Source organism: Schistocerca nitens, chromosome 2, assembly GCF_023898315.1.
Source record: "Schistocerca nitens isolate TAMUIC-IGC-003100 chromosome 2, iqSchNite1.1, whole genome shotgun sequence".
In the NCBI taxonomy this organism is placed as follows: Eukaryota; Metazoa; Arthropoda; class Insecta; order Orthoptera; family Acrididae; genus Schistocerca; species Schistocerca nitens.
In genome coordinates this window covers 186,302,710-186,319,535 of record NC_064615.1, presented here as the reverse complement: position 1 = coordinate 186,319,535, position 16,826 = coordinate 186,302,710, and the positions used below count along the sequence as shown (strand labels likewise).

The 16,826-nt window shown below is 42.7% G+C and overlaps 1 protein-coding gene across 1 annotated transcript in view; it reads right to left on the bottom strand.

Moving 5' to 3' along the window:
• Positions 1-216: 216 nt before the first annotated feature.
• The window catches only part of LOC126235867 (soluble calcium-activated nucleotidase 1), a gene marked incomplete in the record, with an annotated part of 21,862 nt that continues 5,252 nt past the window's right edge, over positions 217-16,826 (bottom strand). Inside the window, 2 exon segments of the mRNA XM_049944770.1 lie at positions 217-725; positions 14,095-14,252. Coding sequence (XP_049800727.1) covers positions 513-725; positions 14,095-14,252 — 371 coding nt within the window.

Here is a 16,826-nt window from a genome sequence, read left to right as displayed (position 1 = left end):
GGAACCAGGACATAATTATATCAAGCTATACAACAATGAAAAGTAGGTCATACAGAACTTAACAGCCTAAAGAATGTGACCTGAATAAAAGTACTGATGTTTGAGAAATAAAAAATTTGTCATTTTCACAATTGGTGGTCCTGAATTGCCCCAATTTGAAAAATGTTGCTGATACAGCTAACATGGAATTGGTCTAACAAAAAATTTTAACATTGATTACAGAAATAAATTATTTATTCTTTAACAATATACAACGTACACTTACATTCAAGAATAAAATTACTTTCTTTAGCACAGCCACATTTTTTTTACATACTATTCTGCATGAACTTAATGCAGATCATGGTAATTACAAATTTTAATGTAATGTTCTAAATTTCATTACTGACACTTATGACTATTCAGTACAGAAGACTGTACTTCTTTTCATCCATGAGGTCATCTCTAATCATGCCTGCAGCATGTGTACAAAATGAACAAGTTAACTTCACCCTGTTAATATAACAGGAATTTTAAATAAATTCAAGGCCTTCATACTTCATCTCAGCAACAGGAGTTTCTTTAAGCAGTATTTTACCAGTAACTGTAAATGCCATAACAAATGTCCGCACCTCTTTAGAAGTCTCCATTGTTTTGAGTGCTACTATTATACTGTCATCAGTTCCTGGCAAAAACTTGAAAGATGAAAATCCATGGGTAGGAACAACTTCGCCAACGAAAGTAACCTGTAAAAAAAAAGTTACAAATGTGCACTGGGCAACACAATACAAAGGAAGACATTCTCTTAAAAGAGATTTACAGATGAAGAACATGAAGAAATATCATAGCTTTATTTTGTCCCTGCATCCCCTGATCTTACAACAAATGTCACAATCAACTCACTTTATATGCTTGTGTTATGTAAAGTGAGAAAAATGGCCATGTCAGTTCCAAAGCCCACCCTAGTGTGAAATTCCTGCTGAAAACTACTTTTATGCATACAAACACTTACTGAAAATCACATCCAACTCATCTGGATTTAATGCAAAGATATAAAAATGATGTTATCAATTTTAAGAAGCAGTAATGATTAAAAGTAGTGAAAAGTAATTCACAGACTGTTGGCTGGTTGGTTGGTTTGTGGGATTAAAGGGACCAGACTGCTACGGTCATCGGTCCCTTTTTCCAAATACAAAAACACCCACAGAGAATAAAAACGTGTAACAGAATAGATCACAGACGACACAGAACAAGAGAAACTTAGACAAAGACCAGACAAGATGAACTAAAATCACACAGAGTGTGACTGTGGCTGGCCGACCATAGAAACAAAAAAGGAAAAGCCAACCACCGAGAAACTCATTAAAAACTCAGATTAAAATCGTAGGCCAATGGCCAGAATCAACACAAAAGAACATAACAAACACTCAGATTAAACGATAAAAACCCCCTGCCCGAATAAAACGTAAAACTAATCCAGCCATAGCAGTGTCATCAGATAAAAGGGCAGGGAGCGTATCAGGCAGCGCAAATGTCTGCCTGACCACAGCTAAAAGGGGGCAGGGCAACAAAATGTGGGCCACTGTCAAAGCCGCCCCGCAGCGACATAGAGGAGGGTCCTCCCGGCGCAGTAAATAACTGTGTGTCAGCCGGGAGTGGCCAATGCGGAGCCGGCAAAGGATTACTGAATCCCTGCAAGTGGCTCGCAGGGATGACCGCCACACAGCTGTCGTCTCCTTGACAGCACGGAGTTTATTACGCGTTGTCAGTTCGCGCCATTCATCGTCCCATAGCGCAAAAACTTTGCGGCGTAAGACTGCCCGCAAATCAGTCTCTGGGAGGCCAACATCCAGAGATGGTTTACTGGTGGGCCTCTTTCACCAGGCAGTCAACATGTGCATTGCCCGGGATACCGACATGACCGGGGGTCCACACGAAGACCACAGAGTGGCCGCAACGGGCAAGAGTATGCAGGAACTCATAGATAGCCATCACCAGACGAGAACGAGGGAAACACTGGTCGAGAGCTCATAAACCGCTCAGGGAATCGCTACAGATAACGAAGGACTCACCTGAGCAGGAGCGGATATACTCTAGGGCACAAAAGATGGCGACCAGCTCAGCAGTGTAAACGCTGCAGCCATCTGGCAAGAAACGTTGTTCGGAATGGTCTCCTAGAGTTAGCGCATAACCAACATGACCAGCAACCATCGAACCGTCAGTGTAAACAATGCCAGAGCCCTGATACTTGGCCAGGATGGAATAAAAGCGGCGGCGGAAGGCCTCTGGAGGGACTGAGTCCTTCGGGCCCTGTGCTAAGTCGAGCCGAAGGCAAGGGCGAGGAGCACACCATGGGGGTGTACGCAAAGTGGCCCGGAAAGGAGGTGTAACAGTGAAAACCCTAAGCCCGAAGAGAAGCTCTTTGACACGGACCGCGATCGTACAACCTGACCGGGGCCGACGTTCTGGCAGATGGACGACCGATTGCGGGAACAGGAGACGATAGTTTGGATGCCCGGGCAAGCTAAAAACATGGACAGCATAAGCGGCCAGTAAATTTTGGCTCCTTAACCGCAATGGAGGGACACCTGCCTCCGCAAGTATGCTGTCCACTGGGCTGGTCCGCTGTGGAGGATTGGGTCCAGCACCCGCAACGCAGATGGGGATGCTGAGCCATAAGCCAGGCTCCCATAATCCAGACGGGTCTGGATTAACACCTGGTAGAGCCATAACAGGGTAGAGTGGTCGGCGCCCCAGCGGGTGTGGCTCAAGCACACCTGTTTAAGCTGCCGGATATGAGGCAGCCAAGTCAACCGGGCATCGAAAACCACCCCCAAAAACCTGTGTGATTCCACCACTGCAAGAAGTTCGCCGTCAAGATAAAGCCGCGGCTCCGGGTGGACAGTGCGTCGCCGGCAGAAATGCATAACGCAGGTCTTCGCTGCCGAAAACTGGAACCCATGAGCTACAGCCCAAGACTGCGCCTTACGGATAGTGCCCTGTAGCTGACGTTCAGCAGCTGCAATGCCAATAGAGCTGTAGTAAAGGCAGAAGTCGTCAGCATACAGGGACGCTGAGACAGATGTCCCCACCGCCACAGCGAGGCCGTTAATGGCTATTAAAAGCAGGCAGACACTTAAAACAGATCCCTGTGGAACACCGTTCTCCTGGACTCGGGACGAACTATGGGAGGCCGCGACTTGCACGAGGAGGGTACGATACGACAGAAAATTGCGGATAAAGATCGGCAGAGAGCCCCGAAGACCCCATCCATGAAGTGTAGAAAGGATGTGATGACGCCATGTCGTATCGTACGCCTTCCGCATGTCGAAAAATACAGCGACCAGGTGCTGACGGCGGGCAAAGGCAGTACGGATGGCTGACTCCAGGCTCACCAGATTGTCAGCGGCGGAGTGGCCTTTACGGAACCGACCCTGAGATGGAGCCAGAAGGCCCTGATACTCCAGTACCCAATTCAAGCGCCGGCTCACCATCCGTTCAAGCAGCTTGCAAAGAACGTTGGTGAGGCTAATGGGACGGTAGCTGTCCACCTCCAAAGGGTTCTTGCCTGGTTTCAGAATGGGGATAACAATACTTTCCCGCCATTGCGACGGAAACTCACCCTTGACCCAAATACGGTTGTAAAGGTCAAGTAGCCGTCGCTGGCAGTCCACTGAAAGGCGTTTCAGCATCTGACAGTGGATGCTATCTGGCCCAGGAGCGGTATCAGGGCAAGCGGCTAGGGCACTGCGAAATTCCCACTCACTGAATGGAACATTGTATGATTCTGGATGGTGGGTGCGAAACGAAAGGCTCCGACATTCCATCTGCTCTTTAATGGAGCGGAAGGCCAGGGGGTAATTGGCAGAAGCAGAACTCAGAGCAAAATGCTCTGCCAAGCGGTTTGCAATGACGTCGGAGTCAGTAGAAACTGCTCCATTCAGTGAGAGCGCAGGGACGCTGACAGGGGTCCGATAGCCGTAGACGCGTCGAATCTTGGCCCAGACCTGCGATAGTGACATGGAGGTCAATGGTTGATACATACCGCTCCCAGCACTCCTGCTTGCATTGGCGGATAAGGCGTTGAAGGCGATAAGGTGTTCAATGGAGGGATGTCGCTTGTGACGCAGGAGCGCCCGCCGGCGATCTTTAATCGCTTCAGCGATCTCAGGCGACCACCAAGGCACAGTCCGCCGCCGAGAGGACCCAGAAGAACGGGGAATGGCAGATTCGGCGGCAGTAACGATGCCGGTGGTGACCGATTGAACCACCGCATCAATGTCATCACTAGAGAGAGGCTCAATAGCAGCAGTGGAGGAAAACAAGTCCCAGTCAGCCTTATTCATGGCCCACCTGCAAGGCCGCCCAGAAGACTGACACTGTGGCAGTGACAGAAAGATCGGAAAGTGGTCACTACCACACAGGTCGTCATGCACTCTCCATTGGACAGACGGTAAGAGGCTACGGCTGCAGATCGAAAGGTCGATGGCGGAGTACGTGCCATGTGCCACGCTGAAGTGTGTGAAGGAACCATCATTTAAAAGCGAAAGATCGAGCTGTGCCAATAAATGCTCAATGGTGGCGCCTCGACCTGTCGCCATCGACCCACCCCACAGAGGGTTATGGGCGTTGAAGTCGCCCAGTAACAAGAAGGTTGGCAGCAACTGGGCTATCAGTGCAGCCAGGACATGCTGCGCTACATCGCCCTCCGGTGGAAGGTAAAGACTGCAGACGGTAACAGCCTGTGGCGTCCACACCCAAACAGCGACAGCCTCTAAATGTGTTTGTAGAGGGACAGACTCGCTGTGAAGAGAGTTAAGGACATATATGCAGACGCCACCAGACACCCTTTCATAAGCTGCCCGGTTCTTATAACAACCCCGATAGCCACGGAGGGTGGGGGTTCGCATTGCTGGAGACCAAGTTTCCTGAATAGCAATGCAGAAGAAAGGGTGAAGGCTGATAAGCTGTCGCAGCTCAGCTAGATGGTGGAAGAAACTTCTGCAGTTCCACTGGAGGATGATATTGTCCATGGCTGAAAAAGACGTGAAGGGACTGGGAAGGCAAATTACGCTGCTGGGTCACCTACTGCCTCTGATGGGGCACCTGGGAAAGTGCTAACTATTGCGTCTGAGGGACCGGCGAGATCAAGGTCCTCAGCGGACGCAAGAATCTCCACCTCAGATGGAGAGCTTGTAGGTAGCGGTGGAGTAGGTGCCATCGCAGGTGCCTTGGTCTTATGGGTCTTCAGTGTCGCTTTGTCTTGCTGTTCCTTTGGTTGCCGTTGCTGAGAGGGCTTATTGGAGTCAGTCTCCGGGATCAAAGACGATCGCGAAGCTTGACGACCAGCGACCTGTGGCTTCTTCAGCCACTGGTTGGTGTCTGCTGTGCCGCTGGTAGGAACCTGGGAAGGGAGTGACCCAAGGGATCCCTTCCGAGCGAGAGGCGCCGAAGAAGACTGACGCTTCTCCGGCTTAGAAGTGGGGACTGGTGTCCCCAGTGGTTGAGAGGGTGCTGCTCCCGAGGTAGGTGGTGTGGGAGCAACAGTGAGAGAAGTGGCCCCCATCATCAAGTGGGCAGGTGAGGTCCTCTGACTCTGAGAGCTGACTGTGTGTCTTGCAGCTGAAGGAGCTGGAGCAGGAGTGACAGTGGAGGCATAAGATGATGACATGCGCACGGGATGTAGCCATTCAAATTTCCGCTTAGCCTCAGTGTAGGTCAGTCGGTCCAGGGTCTTATATTCCATGATTTTGCGTTCTTTCTGTAAGATACTCCAGTCCGGCGAGCAAGGTGAATGAGGCTCTCCACAGTTGACACAGATGGGAGGCGGGGCACATGGAGTATCGGGATGAGATGGGCGTCCGCAATCTCGACATGTGAGGCTGGAAGTACAGCGAGATGACATGTGACCGAACTTCCAGCATTTAAAACACCGCATCGGAGGAGGGATATATGGCTTAACATCACAATGGTAAACCATCACCTTAACCTTTTCAGGTAAGACATCACCCTTGAAGGCCAAGATGAAGGCACCGGTAGCAACCTGATTGTCCCTCGGACCCCGACGAACGCGCCAGACGAAATGAACACCTCGACACTCTAAGTTGGCGCGCAGCTCGTCATCAGACTGCAAAAGTAGGTCCCTATGGAAAATAATACCCTGGACCATATTTAAACTCTCATGTGGGGTGATGGTAACGTTAACATCCCCCAACTTGTCATAAGCAAGTAACCTGCGTGACTGGGCAGAGGATGCCGTTTTTATCAAAACTGACCCAGAGTGCATTTTGGACAAGCCCTCCACCTCCCCAAACTTGTCCTCTAAATGCTCTACAAAGAACTGAGGCTTCACAGATAGAAAAGATTCACCATCAGCTGTGGTACAGACGAGATACCTGGGTGAATACATGTCACTGTCATTCATTGCCTTTCGTTCCTCCCATGGTGTGGCCAGGGAGAGGAACGATTTGGGGTCATAAACGTTAGCTTTAAAATGAGCCCTCAAATGCTTAGAGACTGCTGGTGGCTGGCCGCCAGTGAGAGATGATGTACCACGCTTCATTGCGGGTCATCCGCCCTGATGCCACCTACTCCGACCAAGGGCCCTCCCCTCAGGCGCCACCCAGCCGCAGCAATAGCCACCTGGCAGGATGGCCATTGCCGGGAGTCCTGATGCCCCAGGGAGATGGGCATCTACTCCTTGGCATATGTGGGGAGTTAACGGCGCAGGCATCAGTAGAGCGATCCCTGTGTTGTCAGGGGGCTACAACCAACAGGGTACATGGCGGCCCCACCACAACGGACTGGCTACCGTGCTGGATGTTAGGTGACATGCGGTCCACGGTCGTCGTCAGTGCAGAAAATGGCACTGCACAGCGCAAGGTGGAAAGTGCACACAGGAATGTACCCATGCCCAAGAGATGGAGGGCGGGCAGGACTGCAATGCAACGACGAATAAGCTGGCGAAAGTTCTCAACGCAAAATGGACACAACGCACCAAACAAGGTGCACTTCCCCAATTGGCTCGTTCTTCGGAAGAATTTAGAAAGATGGAGGTCAAACCCGAGAGGGGACCAACACATAAGGCCGAAACGTTTGAGACTCCTTTTAGTCGCCTCTTACGACAGGCAGGAATACCACGGGCCTATTCTTACCCCTGAACCCGCAGGGGGCTAACAGACTGTGCCAAAATTTTCTTGAAGATTTAGATTATGGTGAATGATTTCAACCTTGATCCAGAAAGATCAAAAATCAGACTGCATTCAGCTGTCACAGACTTGACTGCATTATCAGAAACTATACACATTGGGTCCAGAAATAATGATCTCACACTGTGAAGATCTAAGTGCTAATGAAAGATAAATGACCAATCAGTTATGATGCTCCACAGAGACTTTTTCATTGAATGTTTTCTACATAACCTTACTTTTGAACATAAGCAGTCAATTTTAGTAATAGTTATTACGCTATAAAATAAATATAAATAGTCCTTTAGTACTTACAATTTTTCACAAGTACATTTCATTATTGTCATTACAATATATTGCAGAGATTAGAAGAAATGTGTGTGCATGTTTCACCAAAATTTAGTGACCAACATACTAATGGGGAGACAGTACATAAACATTATGTTTGGAAATTTGTGGTAAGTTCTTGTGGGATCAAACTGCTAAGGTCATCGGTCCCTAGGCTTACACACTACTTAATCTAACTAAAGACAAAGACACAAACACAAACACACAAAGGGGAGAACTCTAACCTCCGACGTGGGTTTCCAATGAACTAAGCTCTATGTTTAAATACATTACTGCCGTTTAATTCATTTTAAACCCCATATAACAGTATTTTTAAATAAGAACAGTGGTCAACAGGATAACCATTGTTTTGCAGGCAACACACATGTTCCTAATTATTTTCTTTTGTAATACTAGGAGTCTCATGGCATTTGTTGAATTTCCCCAAAAGATTTTGTCAGAATGAATAACTGACTCAAAGTAGTGGTGATAGACTACCTTTCTGTTGTCTATATTTGTGAAACATGGCAAAATACACACTGCAAATGCTAAGCTTTTAAGTTTACTTGCTAAGCAGTAAACCTTTAAATTTAGATTTTTATCAAGATTTATGCCTAAGAACTTCACACTGTTTGCATCTGTGAAATCCTGATCATTGTGAGTTGCCTTTATTTCACTCCATTCTAATGCTTTAGCTCCAAACTGCAACATTTTAGTTTTAGTTACATTTAGTTTTAGTCCATTTTGGCAAAATCATTATGCAAGACATTTTAGAGTATTTTTGACACTTCCTGGAATTCTTTCAGGTACCTCACACTTCCAATTAGAACTGACATATTGTCAGTAAATAAAATTTAATGAACATCAATGACAAGTGATAAGTTGTTTACACAGAAATGGAAAAGATTGGGAATCAATACTGAATGTTAAAGAATTCCTCAGGGAAATTTTTTTCCAGTTTCAGGAGTAATTTCTTGAACTGGAAGTTACAATTACTCCTCCTTTCCTAACTGTTAAGTAAGAGTTGAACCACTGTAAAGCAGTGGCCTGATTCCCTATATCCGTAATTTGTGAAGAAGGAAGGAGTGGGTCACTGAATCTAACACTTTTGTAAGATCACATGATATTCTTGAGACCTTTTTAGCTTTATCTAATGTGGAGATATTTTATCAGTAAACTCACTGAAGTCATTTACAATGCTCTTCCCTGTTGAAATCCAAACAGGGTTTTAAAAATTGTGTCATTTAAAAGAAGACATTTTTAAATCTATCTTGCTGCAATGTTTCCCGACACTTTGGAGAAGACTAGTAGAAGAGAGATAGGGCAGTATCCCATATCTTCTGTTGAACCCTATTTGAATAATAGTTTTTTCTCGGCATATTTCAATACATCTGGAAAACATCCCTGCTCAAAAGCTAGCTTATAATAACTGACAGTGGTTGTGAAATTATGTTATGTACACTCTTGACTACAGAAGTGGGTATCTCATCCCACCCAGACAAGGGCTTTTTTAAGACAGTTTCTCATTTTCCACAACCCTTTGGATGCTTCTTTCAAACACTTTAAAAGATGAGTTCCATTTGTTTACCAAGATTATGAAATTTGCTTTGTCTTGTTAAGTTGCCATATCTACCTCCGATCTTGCTGCATTTAAGAAGAATTTGTTGAAACAGTTTGACAGCTGAACAGGATTTATTATAATATTTCCAAATTTAATTTTCAAAATCTCTTGACTATTGACTTTGGCTCCTAATTCTGACTGAACAAGTGATCACAATGCTTTTGCTTACTTTTATGTTTGAGAATAAATGTACTATTTGCTATTTTTTTAGCTGCTACTACAGCTTTCCCAAATAAAACATTATCGTGTTTGACATACATAACAAAATCAGGATTTCTGTTCGATTTTAATTCATTACGAAGTTATCTTTTTTCTAGCACTAGAAATTTTTGTTCCTGGTGTAATCTAAGTTTACTATTTACATTTATTTGACAAGATCCAGTAGGAAAAGACTCATTAAATATATCTAAAATACAATTTAAGATGAAATACATCCATATTATTCTTCCTGAAATTCCTTTTATGTACACACACACACACACACACACACACAAAAGAACCAGTACTTAGAAAGATGTCAAACTTTAAAGGAATATTATTGGAGAAGAACGAAATGTTACAGAAATAAAAAGAACTACCAAAAATGTCCCCCTTCTATATGGCATCGTAGGCACCGTAATGGAAATGGGTTCTATTACAAATGACACATGAACCACAATACAACAGCTACGGTGTGATTCACACATTAAACCAACCTTATAGTGCGAGATACATGATCACATAAGTTTTGCATTCAACAGTTCTGGTACTTTTAGTCAGGTAAGCCCATCCCCTTAGCAAGGTTGTAACATATCAGACAGGAAAATCTGTTTTTAATTATTTTAATTATCCTGGGGCCAAAACTGCATAAAAAGCAACACTAATATTAGTTTTTAATTGTTCTGAGACCAAAAGCCACACAAAACAACAATTAAATCTGTTATTAATTGCCAAGAGACTGGTGTAACATGTTCAATAAGCTGTTCACAGTTTTCTGCTACAACTGAAATCAAGAAACAGTACTTTTCCCAACAGATCAGTGTGTCTCATGGATCACATTCAGGATGTGCAGTGCAATGCATGCCTTCAATTCAGCTACATTTGTATCTGAGCACGTTTCAGATAACCCCACAGCTAGAAGTCACGCTGACTAACATGTTATCTGTACAGCCAGGCTATAGGGAAATTGTGGTATCATGTAACGAAACCACCCCACGAGCATCAAAGTTAGCAATGGAATTGTGAGTTTCCAACACACACTGGTAGCATTAGGGTGGGATCTGGCAGACTCAAAGGCACTTGTACACTGAGCCACACCTCCAGCAGCTCTGGACCATGAGCCGCCTCTACCTCTGCAATATGGTATGGTCGATGACAGTGACTGCCCATTCGCGCTTTGAGTCTATGTAGGTGGCGCCTAGTCAATACTCCGACACCACTATTTGTGCTTTAGTTCAGAGAGCCTCTTCCTTGTTGACACCGAGCTGCATTATTTGTAATGAGCCTCTGTATGCTTACAGAAATACAAGTTCAGTAAATCTTCTTTTTACTATGTTAATTTGTTCACTTATCATTTCTGCTCTTGTCCAGCTTTCCTAAAATAACAGTTGCCGCACCACTCTGTAGGCTAGCTATTCTTACAGTTGTGTATGAAGTCTTATACAATAGAAATGGCAGCTGACAGTTTAAGCAGTTTCAAAGTTTCCTTTGCAGCAGCTGTTTCACTGGCTGTGCAATGTGCAGAGTAGTGCCATTTTGCATAAAAATGATCCAACCCACATATCCACGCTGCTGATGGGTTGGAACAATGCTGGTGAACGACAGACTCTCATAGTGTGTACGAGTGGTAATATAGGTATGAGGAACTGCAGGACTCATTTCCTTGATAAAATATGGCCCTATGATAAACAATGCCATCAAACAAGTCACCTTTGCAGAATGAAGTGGTATTGGCTGATGTGCATGCAAATTTTCTGTTGGCCATATTGTATAATTCTGTGTATTGACATGTCCCTGCAGGCAGAAATGGTGTTCATCTGTCCACAGAATGTTCCATGGCAATTCATTGTCCACTTCCATGCAAGCAAGAAATTCTAGAGCAAACATTTGCCTTTCATGCAGGTCAGCATGAAGCAACTTCTGAACATAAGTAATTCTGTATAGATAGCAAAGCAGGGTGTTTTGTCGAATTTTATGTACCATGTCCACAGGCAAGTCCAAAGCTCATACAACTCCCCATGCACTGCATGTTTGCACACCACCACTCAATCGCACATGCAATACTGCAACCACACCTTCTACGCAATACTGCAACCACACCTTCTACTGACGTCAGATCAATTTTTTTCTCCCACAGCCACATTGACATTCAAAAAGATTGGGTCTTTTGAAGTGCAATCACTTCTCCAGAGCCTTGTCAGCAGTGGATAAATGCCTCTTCATACCCTTGAGTGTCCAGAACTTCTGCAGAGTAACTAGCGTGCAGTCACCATTGTAGTAGAAGAGCTTTATCAGCAACACACAATCCTGCTTGAGATAGGCTTGCCGAGCAGCTCAGATGCAAACTGCGGAACAGCTGTGTACCTGGCATCCTATGCATATTCTGTCACTTACAGCACCATCTGGGGGTAAGATTTTTGCAAATTTTTATTTGTTTACACAACTTTTCCCTTCTATTCGATAATGTTCAGTTCAAATTTGATGTAATTCTGAACAATGGTTCTTATGCTTACAGTGTTTTGGACCTGGAACTTTAATTATAACCACACTGTATATACTGGTTAGTCGGTCAGTCTGTCAGAGCTAAGGCAATTAGATTATCTGAACATGAGAGAGGCATGAGATTAAGAAAGAAGAATTGAACCTTTGCCAATAATCTTTTTAACAGAAAACCACTCATATGACTTAAGAGTGTGAAGTTTTATACTTCGTTAAGCAAAGCTGAAGGATGGCCCTTCTGGAAATATTGGAGACAAACAAAAACATGATACAGAATTCCAGATTCGTATTAAACCAGTAAACTCTTCTATTCTTTACTAAACTAACTCCCATGTATAAAACTGCTTCAAACTTTGTACTTTATAAATGAGTCAACGGGGTCAAATATTTTACATCTAGCATTGAAGTGAGAGAAAGTTTAGAAACACTCATTTATGTTTGAAGTCTGTTGGCAGTCACAAACTCAAATACTGGATGAGTATGCTGTTATGGTCTTCAGTGCCAAAAACTGGTTTTATGCAGCTCTCCACACTACTCTATCCTGTGCAAGCCTCTAAATCTCTGAGTAACTACTGCAGCTTGCATCCTTTTGAGTGCTTACAGTATTCACCTCTTGGTCTCTCTCTGTGATTATTACTCCCACACTTCCCTCCAATACTAAGCTGGTGATCCCTTGATGTCTCAGAATAAGACCTATCAACCAAACCCTTCTACTTGACAGGCTGTGCCACAAATTTCTTTTCTCCCAGTTCTGTTTAGTATCTCCTCATTAGTTAAAGGATCTACATATCTAATCTTCAGCATTATTCTGCAGCACAACATTTCAAAAGCTTCTCTTCTCTTCTTGTATAAACTATTTAACACCCACGTTTCATTTCCATATGTGGCTACACTCCACACAAATACTTTCGGAAAGGACTTCATAACACTTAAATCTGTGTTTGATCTTAACAAATTTCTCTTCTTCAGAAACATTTTTCTTGCCATTACCAGTTACATTTTTCACCCTCTCAATTCCAGCCACCATTTATTTTGCTGCACAAATAGGAAAACACATCTACTACTTTAAGTATATCATTTCGTAATCTAATTCCCTAAGTATCACCTGATTTAATTTCACTACATTCCATTATCCTTGTTTTGCTTTTGTTGATGTTTATTTTATATTATCCTCCTTGCAAGACAATGTCCATTCCATTTAGCAGCTCTCCCAAGTCCTTTGCTCCCTCTGACAGAATTACAAAGTCATCAGCAAATCTCAAAGTTTTTATTTCTTCTCCCTGAACTTTGAGTGTAGTCTGTATAATCTACACTCAGTTTTAAGAAAAATATGGCTTTGAATGCATCTCAATGTTTATGTCATATCTCCAAAGGTATGTGTTGCACAATGGTAATTTTGCTGATACCTTTTTGGTACATGTAGACACTGTCTGCAAAATGTACTGTATACAGAGTAGTAGGAAATAAGTAATAAATTAAAACTTCATGCTTGATGCAGCAGTTTTACTGCACGAACAGCAAAAAAGATTAAGCAATAAACTTTTTTCCTTCCATATTTTGTGAAAGATGTCAATGTGAAAAAGTTTTGTGAAGGTTTGAAATTATTTGTAAAGGTTGTTGGAAGTTATCAAGTGCTTTCACACTCAAATAGTGGATGAATTTATTCTGGCTGCCTCCAGGCATATACACAGTTTCTAATGTTAATACTTGCCTTATAGTGTTAAACTTTTAACATAATAATCTTATATTAATGAGTGGATTATTACAGCATTTATTTTTTAAAAGAGAGACAGTCTACAACTGGGACCAGGTGACCATGCCCTGAGTTAGTCTTTTTGTAATGCAGATGATCAAACTCGGTATCCTTTTTCTCCTCTGTTAAATGAAGTTTCACTTATATAAATGTTAGATGACAATTTTCAGTTAAACTTAATTTTTCATCATTTGTTAAATGTATCCGAATATAAAAAACTGTTTCCTTTTTCATTTAATGAAACTTTCTATGTGATGAAAAGAAATATTTTCTATGTAACCTCCATACATGTAACTTTTTATACCTTTTGTATTAATAATATCTGTGCAAGCCTTACATAATTTGATCTGTGTTTGTGACACTTAGTAATCAGATGACGATGGCCTAGGAAGCCGAAAACTTGTTATGACCAAACATTTAATTTTGCAGAACATTAGGAAGCAATTATTCAATATTACTAGGAGTATATGTACATAGAACCAATTTATTGTTACTATTAAACTTTTATTCAATGTATTACTGTTTTTTACCTTTATGTCATCAAAGTTTTCATCAGCTGTGATAATCATGTTAGTTCCTCTTTCATTATCCAGATTTTCATCATATTTTTCTTTTGAGGAACGTCTTGGAAGGAAAAACCAGCGTTTATGGTATGTACTCCATGAAACTGCTTCATGGATCATGTACCCTGTAAACAATATGAGCTGTTACTTTTGTTTACAGTAAACTAATACAGAAACTATCTCTTCTACAGGGCTATTACAAATGATTGAAGCGATTTCATAAATTCACTGTAGCTCCATTCATTGACATATGGTCACGACACACTACAGATACGTAGAAAAACTCAAAGTTTTGTTCGGCTGAAGCCGCACTTCAGGTTTCTGCCGCCAGAGCGCTCGAGAGGGCAGTGAGACAAAATGGCGACAGGAGGCGAGAAAGCGTATGTCGTGCTTGAAATGCACTCACATCAGTCAGTCATAACAGTGCAACGACACTTCAGGACGAAGTTCAACAAAGATCCACCAACTGCTAACTCCATTCGGCGATGGTATGCACAGTTTAAAGCTTCTGGATGCCTCTGTAAGGGGAAATCAATGGGTCGGCCTGCAGTGAGCGAAGAAACGGTTGAACGCGTGCGGGCAAGTTTCACGCGTAGCCCGCGGAAGTCGACGAATAAAGCAAGCAGGGAGCTAAACGTACCACAGCCGACGGTTTGGAAAATCTTACGGAAAAGGCTAAAGCAGAAGCCTTACCATTTACAATTGCTACAAGTCCTGACACCCGATGACAAAGTCAAACGCTTTGAATTTTCGGCGCGGTTGCAACAGCTCATGGAAGAGGATGCGTTCAGTGCGAAACTTGTTTTCAGTGATGAAGCAACATTTTTTTCTTAATGGTGAAGTGAACAGACACAATGTGCGAATCTGGGCGGTAGAGAATCCTCACACATTCATGCAGCAAATTCGCAATTCACCAAAAGTTAACGTGTTTTGTGCAATCTCATGGTTTAAAGTTTACGGCCCCTTTTTCTTCTGCGAAAAAAACATTACAGGACACGTGTATCTGGACATGCTGGAAAATTGGCTCATGCCACAACTGGAGACCGACAGCGCTGACTTCATCTTTCAACAGGATGGTGCTCCACACTTCCATCATGATGTTCGGCATTTCTTAAACAGGAGATTGGAAAACCGATGGATCGGTTGTGGTGGAGATCATGATCAGCAATTCATGTCATGACCTCCACGCTCTCCCGACTTAACCCCATGCGATTTATTTCTGTGGGGTTATGTGAAAGATTCAGTGTTAAACCACCTCTACCAAGAAACGTGCCAGAACTGCGAGCTCGCATCAATGATGCTTTCGAACTCATTGATGGGGAAATGCTGCGCCGAGTGTGGGAGGAACTTGATTATCGGCTTTATGTCTGCCGAATAACTAAAGGGGCACATATCGAACATTTATGAATGCCTAAAAAAACTTTTTGAGTTTTTGTATGTGTGTGCGAAGCATTGTGAAAATATCTCAAATAATAAAGTTATTGTAGAGCTGTGAAATCGCTTCAATCATTTGAAATTACCCTGTAGATGCAAAATTGTGTGTTACATTTCCTCTCACACATGAAACCATTTCTTTCATTTGCTTATATAAATATGTAAATTCTCCAAATTCCTACTTCCAGACATCTTGCAAAAGTGTGATACATTTGGGAGGAAATAATTTTTATAAACTCGTGTAAAATATTTTCTTTTGAGGTGGTGGTTGTTCACTTTGTTGTCACTTCCAACTTTGCACATTTTACTCAGTGGCATGGAGCACAAACAGCAAGCAATTTTTTACTCTGCACAGGTCGAAAAGATATAAATCTCAGAGGCTGCTGGATTTTAGACCACTTTCTGTATGAGATGCACTTTGATACTGTCACATCTTCACATTTTTCCTTGCTAAAAACGGGTTGTGTGAGGAATTTATGCATACTTTGAAACAAAGTTCGTGTGTAGACGCAATATATTTTGCATATAGTTGCTTTTTATGTACTAATCTGGTGGGAACGTACTTCTAACATTTAGGAAAAAGTAAGAGATTAAAGGAATACTAGGACACACTTTTACACAGGAAGACAGACTCTTTAAATATTTGGATTAAAACAGCAAGCTGAATACATATAAAGGTAATTTTGGCATGTTCACTGTATACCTTTTCGTCACATTCTGCACATTTCATATTTCATATCACATCTTCCCCTTCTTTTCTGCAAGTTTGCAAGTTGGTTCAACTTAAATAGGCTATGTCCATGACACGTGAAGGAACTGAGGCCCTTGGACAAGGGCACTGTGTATCCCAAACACACATTTCAGACAATGATGCTCCTGCGCTAAGGTATTATAGCACTTATGGAAAGCATGACTTCAATGGGTCAGTGACTAATGAGAAGCTTTTAATTTATTTTAAACAGTGTTATCTAACAGGACTACTTTAATGAAGTCTCGAATACGTAAGTGGTTCTGGCTCAAGTATGAAAGTTAAAAGAACTTCAACATGCAACCATAAATCTTATTTATGATTTTATGAGTAATGTGTATGTGTTCATAGACATTAGATTACCTTTAAGCATGTATCAAGGAAAGAAAACTGACAACTATCTACTGAAATTAGTTACCATCTCATTAAATGTAAGTTATGTGAGGTATGTTTGAATATGATTACAAAACAATAAAGGAAATTCCTGGAAGGCAACCACTCAGTTGTAGCAGACTGA